The 12,925-nt window shown below is 47.6% G+C and overlaps 1 protein-coding gene across 1 annotated transcript; it reads right to left on the bottom strand.

Moving 5' to 3' along the window:
- Window positions 1-4,697: 4,697 nt before the first annotated feature.
- Window positions 4,698-9,794, bottom strand: KIF3B (kinesin family member 3B). The gene is made up of 8 exons (XM_039719334.1): window positions 8,356-9,794; window positions 7,683-7,784; window positions 6,917-7,039; window positions 6,686-6,804; window positions 6,344-6,457; window positions 5,762-5,867; window positions 5,376-5,554; window positions 4,698-4,803 (listed from the first exon to the last, which is right to left on the bottom strand). Exons 1-8 carry the CDS (start codon window positions 9,736-9,738, stop codon window positions 4,707-4,709), a joined length of 2,223 nt encoding a protein of 740 aa, XP_039575268.1. The 5' UTR covers window positions 9,739-9,794; the 3' UTR covers window positions 4,698-4,706.
- Between the last annotated feature and the right edge of the window lie 3,131 nt (window positions 9,795-12,925).

Genomic DNA, 12,925 nt, shown 5'->3' with positions numbered 1-12,925 from the left:
AGGCGGGGGCGACTCCGGGCGCTACGGGAGACGGCGGCGGCGGCGGCGACTCGGGCCCGGCATAACAACGGGGTCAAAGGGCCGGGAGCGGGGCGGGGCGGCGGGGCCCGGCGACGGTGGCCGCGGCGGGACACGGAGGGACCGGAGGGGAGGGACTGGAGGGGCGGGCCTGGGGCTGGTTTGAAGGAAAACAAACCGCAAGGACCACCGGGAGTTGTAGTTTTATTGCGCGAACCCAGCGCAGCACCGCTGTGGCACGCGGACTACAACTCCCGGCGGCCCCCGCGCTGCATGGCGGGAGAGGCCGCTGCCGCCGCATGGCCGCGGCGGGGAGGTGGCGCCGCCCGGGCCGGGGGCGGCCGCGGGGCCGAGCTGGGGCTGAGGGCTCGAGGCTGAGCCCCGCGGCTGAGATCTGCGGAGGGGCCGGCTCCAACATCCCGGTTAGCACAGAATCAGTGAGGCTGGAAAAGAGCTCTGAGATCAGCGAGTCCAGCCTGTGGCCGACACCGCCATGGCCACCAGAGCAGGGCGCTGGGCGCCACGTCCCGTCTGTCCTCAAACACCTCCAGGGACGCCACCGCCTCCCTGGGCAGCACCTTCCAACACCTCATGGCCCCTTCTCGCAAGAAGTTCTCCCTGATGTCCAAACTGAACGTGCCCTGGCACAGTTTAACGCTCTTGGCACCGGTTGGCAGAAGAGCCCGACTCCCACCTGGCTACAGCCTCCTTTCACAGAGGTGGAGAGAGTGGTAAGGGCACCCTGGAGCCTCCTTCTGCAAGGTAAACACCCCGGCTCCTTCACAGGACATGTGCTGAAACTCTTCCCCACCTTTGTTTCCCTCCTCTGGGTATCGTGGTTATACTCCAAGGCTCCTTCTCCCCATGGTGCCAATAAAAACTGGGTTAAATCAGCACCACCCATTGCAGGAGCCCACCCTGGACTGGGATTCTGGCAGGGTTTCACCAGCACTTCTGCTTCCCAAAGTGCCACATGCAGGCATCAGCACCTTCTACTCACATATATATATTTTTATACACATACATATTACAATACTTATTGCAGTTCCACTCATATTTACGTTTTCCTGCTTATTTTGCACAGACTTTTTTTTTAATGAAAGAAAAATAACAGGAGGCATTGTAAAACATGAAGTCACTGAGCCCTGCCCCAAATCAAAAATGAAAAACACACGTTTGGATAGATGCAATAAATCTTATTGACTTTATTACACGTTGTATTTTAGGATCACTTTACATTCCTAGACAAAAGAGATGATACAAATAAATATAAGCTGTAAAACTATGGACAGAACTATGGACAGGTTCTTTTTCTACAGATCACCTAAGAGAAGGCGGAGGTGGGCGTATCTCCAAGGAGCTGAGAGTTGCCATCGACAGCTGTGCCCATAGAAGGATCCTGGGTCACCTCTTCAAAAGGAAAGGGGGCTGGAGAAGGCAGTAAGCACCTGGATCCCAGCGAGTCAACCCCCCGCTGCACAGTGCAGCAGGCAGCACCAGCCTTCTCATTTCAGCTCCATCTCTGTAGCTAATTATGGCTTTTGCAGGTTCTCTTTTCCAGTCTCTGTTTGAACACAGCAGGAACAGACCCCCAGGAATTCCACTGAGCTGTTTAAAGGCTGGTGCACGCTGCCCAGCACGGACAGGAGAGGGGACAGGCCCAGGTACACAGGTGCCTCACTGAAACTCCAGCGAGGGCAGACTTACACACCCCAAAGTGATGAGCACTGCCTGCTCTGATCTGGAAAAGGCACCGGCGCAGCCCCAGGTGCTCTGGCAGAGGTATGTGTTTTAGAAGATTCAAGCAGCATGCAAATATTTTTAAAAAGGCGCTAGACCTAAGTTAAGGATTTCAGAAAGTGCTTTAATTCCTATGCTTCAGTGTCTGGTGGCCTGCCCGACTCCTGCTCCATGCCACTTTTTTTAAAAAAAGATCCCATTATACAGATCAGAGCAAAGACAATTATTTTGAATGATAAACATTCCTATGAAGAAAAGGTGATGGTGCAAGGCTGTCCCAGGGCCTCTTCCAGGAGTCCAGCTGGATTTCCTGCCTTTGGTGAACCAGCAGGAAGCCCAGATGGTTCAGATAACACCAAAGAAGGGCAAACTCGGCAGGAATGTTTCTTAGAAGCTTCAACCCAGAGCTCAGTATGTTTTGTACAGCTTAAGACAATGTATCTTAACATCAGTGCCACTGAGCATCTGGTGAGGGTTAAGTCCTTTGGAATGAGAATCCAAAGGCTTCTGTAACAGGCCGAGATTGCCCATGAATACACTGACCAAGTCTCCACCAAGCCCCAATTTACATACAATGACTAAATATGCAGATTTATTCTTTTCCACTCTACTGAGTTTCTTTCACCTTGCTAATGAATTTCTACAGAGTTAAAAGCAGAGCCTTTCTGACACTGGCTCATCAACATGAAAACAGGTTTGCACTGCAGAGCTCCATGGTACCAGCCCTGCCACGAAGGCAGTTTCCAGCATATGAGTTTAATATAGAATAGAATTCCCTATGGGATAGTAGCAACTGAGGAAAATGTGCACATGTGCAGACACAAATGTGTCTGTGTATGCATTATTCACATAAGACATGTGTACATAGGTATGTACATACACGTGGTTGTACACTGTGCTGCTGTTTCAGGGTTCTAAACCTCCACCCCCAATTTAATTTCAGTTCTCTGAGCACTTAAACCATACAATCATCTTTTAAAATGTCCTAGTACAGAAGATTATGTGCTGGAGAGAAAGAAGGAAGAGAGGGAAGAGAAGGTGATGTTACACTATGCAACAAAAGCTAGTTAAAAAGCTCTCTGGATATAAACAGTGCTTTGTGAAAACAAAGATGATGCTGGGTTTCCATGTTCAGGTTGAAAGAAATTGGTCATGTGCCTGCTCTCTCAGTTATAAGCAAATCCCTCCTTCCTCCACCAAAACTATTTTATATATGTATGTGTGCATGTATGTGTGTACATATATTAACCTCGTGGCCCACGAAAGCAGCCTGTGGAATGCAGCAGCCAAGCTGGTGTTCAGGGGCCCACCTGGCTCACCTGGGCACCGTGCCTGCAGGATGCACAGGTGAGCTGTGCTGAGCACTCCGCTCCTCCTGCTCAGGGGGTCAGTAGAAAGGAGTTCTCCAGCCTGGAGGAAGTCACTCCGTGGACACGTAACGAGCACAAGGCAGAGTCCACACATCAGAGCATGTCTACAACCAGGCAGGTCCTCACACACTCACACGTGTCAGTCTGGAGGGAGTCATCAGTCAGGGAAAACAGGTAAAAACGTTCACAGGATGACAGCCAAGAGCAACCAGAAAAAGTAACATCCCAAGTCTCAATATACAGTGAACTAAAACTTACAAATGAGCTGTGGGACACTAGACAGGGACACCTTACTCTGTCCTTAGTGTGGAGTTCCACCTCCCTCTACCCTGCTACACGAGCCTGCTTTAGTCATAGGGCAGCTTTGCAATGAGACTGTTGAAAGCAGGAGTTCTCCCTCCCTTGTTTTCAAAGTAAAGCCCCTGGAATTAACACCAGCCTCCAGCACCAGCCTCAGTTAGGTTGGATTCACTCCCAGCAGGCTCTGAGTGAGCTGGGAGGTGCAGAATGAAAACTGCTTAACATGGAACAGGTGAGGCACCAGAGGCACTGAATGCTAAACCTCCTTAGACATCAAGGGAAGGGACCAAACTCCCAGGAGTGCACTCAAAGGCAGCTCCAAGTTCCAGAGCTCTGCCCAGCTGAGAGTCTGAGCCTGGCAGGGAGAGCTCTGAGCTAGTGCTACGTTTTCCATCAGCAGTGGGAGGCATGAGAAAATGGCCATAAGCCATTAAAGATGTCATATGGACACTGGTTTTAAATGCCAGGGGTAAAGATGGAGGCAAGAGAGAGGAGGAAAGCTGTGGAGCTGACATGGCATGCAGAGGTGTTCCTTGACAAGGTGGCTCCTGTTGGTAGGGGTGAGGTCTGTAGGTCAGCTTAGAGGAGCTCTCACTTATGCCTGTAAACAAAGAAAGGACTTCAGATTCTACTGCTTCCTTTCTAGAGACCACAGAGTTGTTTTTTTGAGACTCTTTCTGTCCTACAGCCCTTTGGGGAGGCACAGCTGTGTGGTGGTGAGGACATGCTGGCCACTGCCATCCTGCCTGTTCAGACCAGTGCCTGAACCCCAGGTGGTGATGCCAGTCTCTCAAGCAGGAAGAGAAAGAACCATGAACCTTGTCGAGTTTGAACAGATCCTCTGCTTTTCAGCCTCTTTTGGCTCTCACTGTGGAGCTGCAGAGTGGTGGTGCTGTTGAGATGACTTTCAGCTCTGTCTTCTCAGTGCCCAACAGCCAAAAAGCGCCGTGCAGCAGGAGGGCTGGTGCAGGAGGAGGACGGTGATGCTGTGAGGTGATCCCCATGCTTCCCATTGCTCCTAACACACTGTAACGTACCTCATGCATTTTTGATTTCCTAACTAAAATCCATTTCCCACAGAGGCCAAATGCTGAATTGCAAGCACGGATCTTCCCATGGCTCAGTGCCCCTGGACTGGCCCGAGTCAGTTAAACAGCAACAAGGCCATCTCCAGGGAAAGGGGCTGGAGGCTGGCCAGGAGCTCTCTCTGCAGGTTTGTCCTTGTCTCTGCTCCCAGAAGGTAAAGGCTGTTCCCTCCCTGGAGAGGCGTTGCTGGTTTTATTTTGGAACCAGCCCTCGTGACTGTGGGTAGAGCTGAGAAGTGGGGGTGCCTGATCCTGATGCAGATCCCACTGATTTCCTTCCAGTTTTCGGTCTGAAGAAGCAAAAATGAAAATATAAACAAGAAAAGCTCTAACAATGGCACCCGTTACTTTCCAAAATTAATCTGCAAAAAGCTGATTTTTTTAAACTGGAGTTATTCTCTAATAAACAGTTTCAGCTTTTTCTTCTGTCCTATGTCCTACACCCTGAAAGAAGGTTGTGGTGAGGCAGGGGTTGGCCTCTTCTCCCAAGTAGCAAGCAACAGACCAAGGTGAAACAGCTTCAAGTTCTATAAAGGGAGGTTGAGGCTGGATATTAGGAAAATCTTCTTCACTGCAAGAGTGCTTGAGCCCAGGCACAGGCTGCTCAGGGCAGGGCTGGAATCTCCATCCCCTGCAGTGTTCAAAAAATTAGTAGATGTGGCACTTCAAGATAAGGTGTAGTAGCATGGTGGGATTGAGTTGGAGGTTGGACTCAAATCTTAAATTAATGATTCTATGTTCCTTTTTCTCTCTGCTTTACTGTGAAGCTCAGCTTCACTTCACTGATGAGAAGTGCTGACCAACAGCAACTGTACCTGCACCCCTCCCGTGGGCCAGTCTGCTCAGGGAAAGTCCAACTCACCTGGGTTTTGATTTTTTACTTGAAGAGCTCTCAAAGGTGGAGGCGTCCACTTGAATCTCATCTTCATCCTGCAGAGCTGCTTCCAGAGCTGCCTGGACCTTGGGAGCAATGGCTGGACCCTCATAGTTCCTCGTTGTCCTGCTGGGCACATCCATTTCCAGTAACACAATGTTCTCTGCCTGAGACAGGAAAAGCAGAGTCAAAGTCTCCATGTTTCCACAAAAACTGTTACTTTGCCCTCCAGAAACTTAATCTGAAGCGCTTTATAAATGTATGCAGGACACTACAAATTTACATCTCAAAGGAGAACACACAATCCCCTCTGGAATTCACATTCCCCTGATCACAGGGTGAAGAGGCAAAGGTTCAACCACATCTGGGCTTACCCTGTACCGAGCAGCTGTGTGATTCATCATGGACGTCCTGGCGTGTTGGCTCAGGGGCCTTTTGTACCCCACAGCAGATACTGGTCTTTTCATCATCTGCTGGTTACTAGAGAAAAACAGACTCAGGCTGTTATACCTTAAAACCAAAAGCTCCTCTTGGAGTTTATGAGCTACAACTCCTCTTGGAGTTTATGAGCTACAACATCTGCAAATTCCATGCAGAAATCTGTTTCAACACAGCAGAAACCACCCAGGCTGCGTTTGTAGCAGCAGGAAAGAAATATGATAGGAATGCACTGCTATTTTAAGGGTGAATGCACTATTACATGTATTTTACATGTAATTATTGGGTTTGCCTATTAGAAAATTCATAATCTCTTGAGAATTCTCCTAACTGTACATTTGTATTTTATAGCACCTATTAAGAGGAATAAATTGATTTGTTTTATTTTATTACACAACAAGAAGCTGTGAGCCCTAGAAGGTCGGTTTAAATCCCCAATTCAATCCCTCTTTTGTTCTTGACAGCTAGAGGGTTTCCTGTGACCTGTAATTCCATCCCAAGAGCAAAAGTACACTCACTCCAGACGGGTTATGGGATGTAGTTTCCAGTTGTCTTCCTCTTCATCAAGGAATGATCTGTTCATGATCTTATTCTTTTCTTCCAAGGGAATAAAGTTTTCAATAATCAGGTGCCTACATGCAACCACAAAAATGAGAAATATACAAGAAACATAATTAGCAATGACATTCCTCACTGCTCCTCTCCCACTGATGTAATACAACCCTGGAAAAGGAGGAACGGTTTTGTTTTCTCATGGTTAAATCTTATTCCACAAGTATGTGCAAGGCAGTCCCTCCACTCCCTGCCCCGAGAAACCCTCTCTGTTACAGTTAATAGCTTACTCAAGTGATGGGGCTTACTTTAGCTTTAGTTCCCTGGTGAGTTCATTCTGGGTCTGCTCCATTTCCTGGCGCCCCTTGATGTGCTCTTCTTGGAGATCATGGATCTCTGCCTTCACAGCTTGCAGCTTGGAAAATAACTGGAGCACACAACAAGAGCCAAAAGCCATCACTTGCCAAAGCTCCTCTCACTTTCACACACAAGTTGATTTTGTTCCCAGCCTGGTAGACAGGGAATCATTTTCTTTTTACCTTTTTGAGTTTTTTGGTCTTTATGTCCACCTCTTGCTGAAGAGAACTGTAGGTCTCCTTCAGCTCTAGTGTTTCCTCATCCTGACTCTCCATCTGTTGCTGGATTTCTCGCTCCCGACGTTTCTGAAGAATGTGAAAATATGGCATTAAAGACCTCAACTACCTTGTCACCTCCAGCTGACACACATGAAACCAATGCTCAGGATGGGTTTCCTTCCCTGCCTTCCAGTTCTTCATATCTCTTGCCATAGAAATACCAGAAACATCTTATTTGTCCTTATTTTGCTATTAAAATCAGGTAGTGTGAACAAGGCTCAAGCTTCAACTACAGGAATTAAATGTCATTTTAAGAATTTTTTTTATCAGTTTGTACTGGTTATTGTATTTAAGAATCACCAACAAAATTTGCATTATCAGCAAATAAACTTTCAGTACAGAATAAAGGCCCTTCCCTTGAGCTAAAGGCTGAACTGATACTCTTAGAGGTCTTATAAATATTTCTTCATTTACAAACAGCTCAAATCAAGATAGGAAGTAAATCTTTACCATGAAGAGCTAGAAGAAAACTTTTATAAACCTTTACATATTTCAAATGTTGACAAATGTGACACAAGCCCTTCCCCCTTCTTTTTAATAAATGATTGCCATTAAACCAATTTTAGCATTATCCCTGGGAAAACTTTCTGGTAATTTCCCATACACAATGTTTTACAAAAGTTCAGCAGCAAGGCTTTTTATACAAAATAACAAATCTCCTCCCTTGTACCTGTTCTGCAATTTCCTGTCGTTTCTGTTCCAGGATTTTCTGCTGTTCATTTGTGTGATCCACAATATTTTTCCCTCCCACCAGCAGCTTGCTTTCCATTGTCTGAAAAGAAAAACCAGGGTCAGAAGTTTCTCTCAGTGACTACAGAGGGTAACTTTCTCTCCTATGGATACAACTTATTCAGGACAGCTCCATTATTTAACCTTCTCTTTCAAGGCAGCAGCTACAGGAATCACTAGCTCTTAAAATTTCTATAAAACTGTGGGATTAATGCAACAGTAACTTGTTAAGAATAAGGCACCACTGCAATGTGTGGCAAAGCTGGAGAACCAAAATGTGTGATCCCCTGTAAATAACTTGTTAATGATCAGTGACAGAAGGAAACCTTTTTAGTGCCACAGCTTGTGAAAAGATGCATTGTCTTTTACTGTGCCAATTGCTTAAGATCAGCACATAAGAACAATGAAACAACTCATGAATATTGAAATATGTGATTAATGGTGGAAATTTCAACTGCTGGCTAGAAATGGTTTATTTGAAAATCTTCCAACCTAAACAACAAATCACTATCGTGGAAATTTCTGTGAAATATCTTTCCAAATTGGGAAACCCTTTATTTTCCCCACAGCCTAAGGAAACTGCTTTCAAAGAGTATGACCAGGAAGAATTCTACCTTGATTTTAGCACTCAGCATCTCTGTTGCCTCCTTCTCTCGCTTCAGGTCCTCCATTTTCTTCTCCTTCTCTTTCAGCAGCCTCATCTTTTCTTCTGCTACCAAGCTGTGATCCTCGACTATAGCTCTCTTCTCAATCTCCAGCTTTTCCTGTTGCTCTCTCCAATAGTCATCTTTGTCATCTCCTTCATCCTCACCCTCTTCAGTGTCCTCCTCCTCTTCCCCACCCTCCCTCCTCCTTTCCCTCCTCTTTCTCTTGCCAATAGACCGTTTTTCCAACTGTGCCTTGAGTCGAGCAATCTCTTCCTGGAATTCCCGCAGCAGAGCCTCCTTAGGATCCTCGTTCACCTGTGGCTTGTTCTTGATGTTTTTGGCACGGTTGGCATATCTCAGTGTGGTCAGGGTCTCCTCTACATTGTAAGAGGCAGGGCCTATATTGGCCACCATCACAGTTTTGGCATTGCCACCTAATGAGTCCTGAAGCAGCCTGGTCAGCTTGGAGTCCCGGTAGGGTATGTGCGTGCTTTTGCCATCTACCAGGGCAGAGATAACGTTGCCCAAAGCTGAGAGGGACAGATTGATCTTAGTGGCTTCCTTCAGCCTCTCCCCCTGTGCTCCAGTCTTTGCCTGCCGCTCGCTGCCTGCCAGGTCGACCAGGTTGAGCTTCCCCACACGGATGTGGTTCTCCCCATCCAGTCCCAGCTCGCTGCACTCGATCGTGATCTGGAAGATGGCGTGAGACCGAGAGCTGTGCTCGTTCATGTTGGTGGCACCAACGGAGCGGTTCTGGTTTCCCAGATTCATGATGTGCTCTATCTCTTTGACGCTCTTCGTAACAATGGTGGTCAAATCCTTAACAAAAACCCCTGTGTCTGGTCTCTCCTTCAACTCCAGCCGCTTGGACTGATCCTTTGATAACAAGTCTCTGATTTCTTCTTGGTATATTTCCAAATAAGACGCTCTAACTAAGTATTGCTGATTTTGAGATCTAGAGATGTGGGTGAAGATGTGCTCGAATGAATTGGGGATGACCCCTCTCTTTTCAGGATCACCACGCACCCCTTCCATCGTGTATGTTTTCCCTGTCCCAGTCTGCCCATAGGCAAAGATTGTCCCATTAAACCCTTGCAGAACAGAGTCCACGAGAGGTCTGAAGGTCTCATCGTAGAGTTCGACCTGTTTGGAATTCCAGTCATACACAGCATCAAAGGTGAACGTTTTAGGCAGTTCATGAGATGATCCCCGTGGATTCTTCACCGAGACCTGCCCTAACTTGACATCCACATTGACAACTTTTTCATAGGAAGCAGTTTGCTCTTTGCTGTTCATGGGCCGGCAGCGCACGACCACCCGCACGGACTCGGAGCTCTTTGACTTGGACATGATGGCAGGGCTGTGCCTGGTGTGGTCCTGCTGATGGATGATCCCGTGCTGCACACCTGAAACACAAACAAAGCAGGGATGTCTGAAGGCAGTTTTCTGCAGGGGGCAGCTTTTCACAAAGCCGAAGACTCGCCTCATCAATTTGAGCAGCATTTTGTGTTCATTAAGTTGCAAGGGATTTTGAAGTACTAAAATAATGTATAACATGAGAACCCTGTAAAGGCCTGATCTGAGACAGAATTATTTTACCAAAGGCTGTGCATCAAATGGTATCATTTTTACAAGCTCTGCTGCAAAAACTCACCATCAGATGTATGAGATCACATCTTTACAGCTGGTAAAAAGCCTTTTCTTGACCCTTAAAAATTATAATAAGCCTTTAAAAACTATTTATGAAAAGAATACTTTGCCAATAATTTTCTTTGCAGTCAGGCCTTTTGTTTTAAATCTCCCATTTTGAAAATCTAGTACAGCCTTGCTCTCTCTGGAGCACAAATCTGCCATTATCTTTTCTTTTGGCAATATACTTTTATCAGGATTCCCCACAAAAGCCAGCCCTGCTCAGCTACACTGACCTACTGACATCACTCCTGCTCTGGTGTTCCAATTGCATCAGGTCTACAGAACTCACCATCAACCTAAATTCGTGTTGCATAAACCCAGATCACAAATCCAACTCGTTCATGGCTCTGGGCAGAGAGGGAGGACACACTGGTGCAGCCTCCAGACACCAGCAAGAGGAGCTGCCATTGAAAATGGAGCAAAAAGCCTGTGCTCCTAAACTGCTAAAGCAGTCACTGCCAGAGCCTCACACGGCAGACCTCAATGGCACAACTTGGGGAATGCCATGCAATTTCTAATAACCCTTTTTATTTCCAAAATATCTTCCAAGAAGAGCCCTGAGGTCCTTCTGCCAACTAGAGCTAAGTGTAAAGCTAATACACAGAGGGAAACCCAGGCAGTGCTGGCACAGGTGCAGGTGTGGCCTCCCTGGAATGTGTTCACTGTTCCCTTCCCAGCTGGATCAGCAGGAAACAAGGATTTTTGTCTAATTGTTTTTCACTTGATAACTGCATGTCTCAGGAGAGTTTCTCCAACAAGGTGGCAGAGAACTGCAGGGCTAGAGCTATTGGATGGAAAAGGAAACACAATTCCAGCCCAATATACAGACAGTCAGACTGGCAAAAAGTAAAAGAGAAGTAGCAGAAAAATATGGTTAAGAATGGTACAGAAACCTCAATATGGCCTTGGGAATTTCCTTGGGTCTGTGGGGGGAAACTCTTTGCTTCTCATTCTTCCCATAAAAGCACTGAACTGGACATTCATTCAGAATTCACTCCACACCCTGCACAGTGAGTTCAAACTGTTACAGGAATTTTGGATAGCTACTGAATAAAACCATTTCCCTCCTAACTGACAGCTCCAGATAAAGGTGACCTTCCTGCCTGACCCACAGCAAACACGAATTCTGGAGCACAAACACAGAAAGAATAAGTGAAATGAGGACAAATCCTGGCAGAATCACAAAGGACAACTCTCCCTCTGTTCATCCCGAGGAGTTGTGTACATTAACACAGGCTTCCCCTTCCACAGCTCTGAGAGACATTCCAGTAATTCAAGTTCACAAGAGACAATTTTCTGACAAGGTCACATGACAACCACTGTGTCACGTATCTGCATGTTCACACTGGCAAACACTCAAATTAGGCACAAGTTCTGACAAGGAGAGCATGGATTTACTTTATATATTGAATATCTAAAATACTACTCTGATGAGAAGTGCTGATCTAGTAAGCAACTATGACAAATATTAAATGATCAGAGTTAAGTTAGTCTTGCCAGAGGTACACCTTGAACAAAAATTATGTTGCTGCTCCTCTGGGTGTACCTCCTCACCATCAGCTTTTGACACCTTTCCCCACTTCACTTGCAAGTCTCTTTTTATAGTCACAAAAAACTGAATTTGCCCCTGATGTGGGCTATTTTCATAACCACCCATCCTGAATCATCTCCAATTATTTTAGCTACTGTGATGAAGTTTACTGGAAGCATAACAAATTATGGTTCTTCTCAGATTTATTCAAGTGTGTAACTGGAAAATAAAACCAATTAGCTGGCAGTGTTTGTATTCCTCAGAAACTCCTGAGCAATGTTTGAACTGCCAGTGGCTGGACATGAATGGCAGAAAGCTGGGAATTCTGCTGTGCCATCCACTCTGCTCCATCAAAGATGGGAATTTTTTCATGAAATTAGTTCAGCCTAAAGTGACCTGGGCCAGGTCCCTGCAAGTCAAGGTCAAAGTCAAGGTTGAGATAGATGAACTTGCAAATGTGCCCCTGGTGACCAAGAGGGGAGGATGGGCAGAAATTGAAGCATTTTTATTTATTTCAGTCAACGCAAAGGTATGCCTGAAAAAATGAGCAATGCCACAACCTGAATACAAGCTGGGGCAACCACTTTTCCTCAGAAATTTCCAGGATTGGGAGGTGCTGTCTTGGACAGCTGTGCCCCGGGCATTGTGCTCACCCCAGCCACCTGCCCTGACAGGTGACATCCTGAAGCTGCTCTGCCTCCTGCCTTAAACACCTCTGAAAGATTCTCCAGAACTGCCCAAACCCTTCCCTTGCATATCTGCACATCCCGAGGTACCACTCAAAACATTCCATTGCTTCTCGCCATTCAGATCCTCCAAATATTTGTGGTTTCATAATGTCACGGTTGAATTGTGTCCTTCCCTCGGTCCCAAGCCAAGCCACCCTTGGTGCTGCTGTTTTCCAAACGCTCCGCAGGCCGGCCAGGACACCCCGGGGCTGGAGCTGGAGCTGGGCCGGCGGTGCCACCTGTGAGCCGTGATTCCACTCACCGGGGGTCACCCGTGGTCACCGCTGTCGCCTCAGCACGGCACCCCACGGGCGCTCCCTCCCCCGGCATTCACCGAGCATCACCCACCGCCCTCCGGGCTGCGACACCGGCCGGGGCAGGGAAGGGAGCCCGGGGAGAGGGGGAAGGACCGCGGGGGAGAAGCACCGGGAGCGGGGGAGAAGCACCGGGAGCGGGGGACACCCACCCGGACGGAGCCACCCGCCCGCGGCATCGCCCCCGCAGCCCGGCCGCGGGCGGGTCCGGCCGCCCCACCGCGGAGCGGGCCGTGCCCGCGGCGGGCACCGGGAGCAGCGGGCCGGCAGGG

The sequence above is a fragment of the Passer montanus genome, unplaced genomic scaffold (assembly GCF_014805655.1).
Source record: "Passer montanus isolate IOZ18808 unplaced genomic scaffold, ASM1480565v1 scaffold41, whole genome shotgun sequence".
In the NCBI taxonomy this organism is placed as follows: domain Eukaryota; kingdom Metazoa; phylum Chordata; class Aves; order Passeriformes; family Passeridae; genus Passer; species Passer montanus.
Note: the sequence above shows the minus strand (reverse complement) of the source record. Positions and strands in the feature narration are given on the sequence as shown.

Excerpts from the sequence above, each read along its gene's own strand:
- KIF3B (XM_039719334.1), bottom strand. The coding sequence starts at position 9,738 with ATGTCCAAGTCAAAGAGCTCCGAGTCCGTGCGGGTGGTCGTGCGCTGC. Across the intron at positions 7,040-7,682 it reads GACAGGAAATTGCAGAACAG|AAACGTCGGGAGCGAGAAAT; the intron begins GTACAAGGGAGG and ends CACATTCTTCAG. Across the intron at positions 4,804-5,375 it reads AGTAAAAAATCAAAACCCAG|ACCGAAAACTGGAAGGAAAT; the intron begins GTGAGTTGGACT and ends TTGCTTCTTCAG.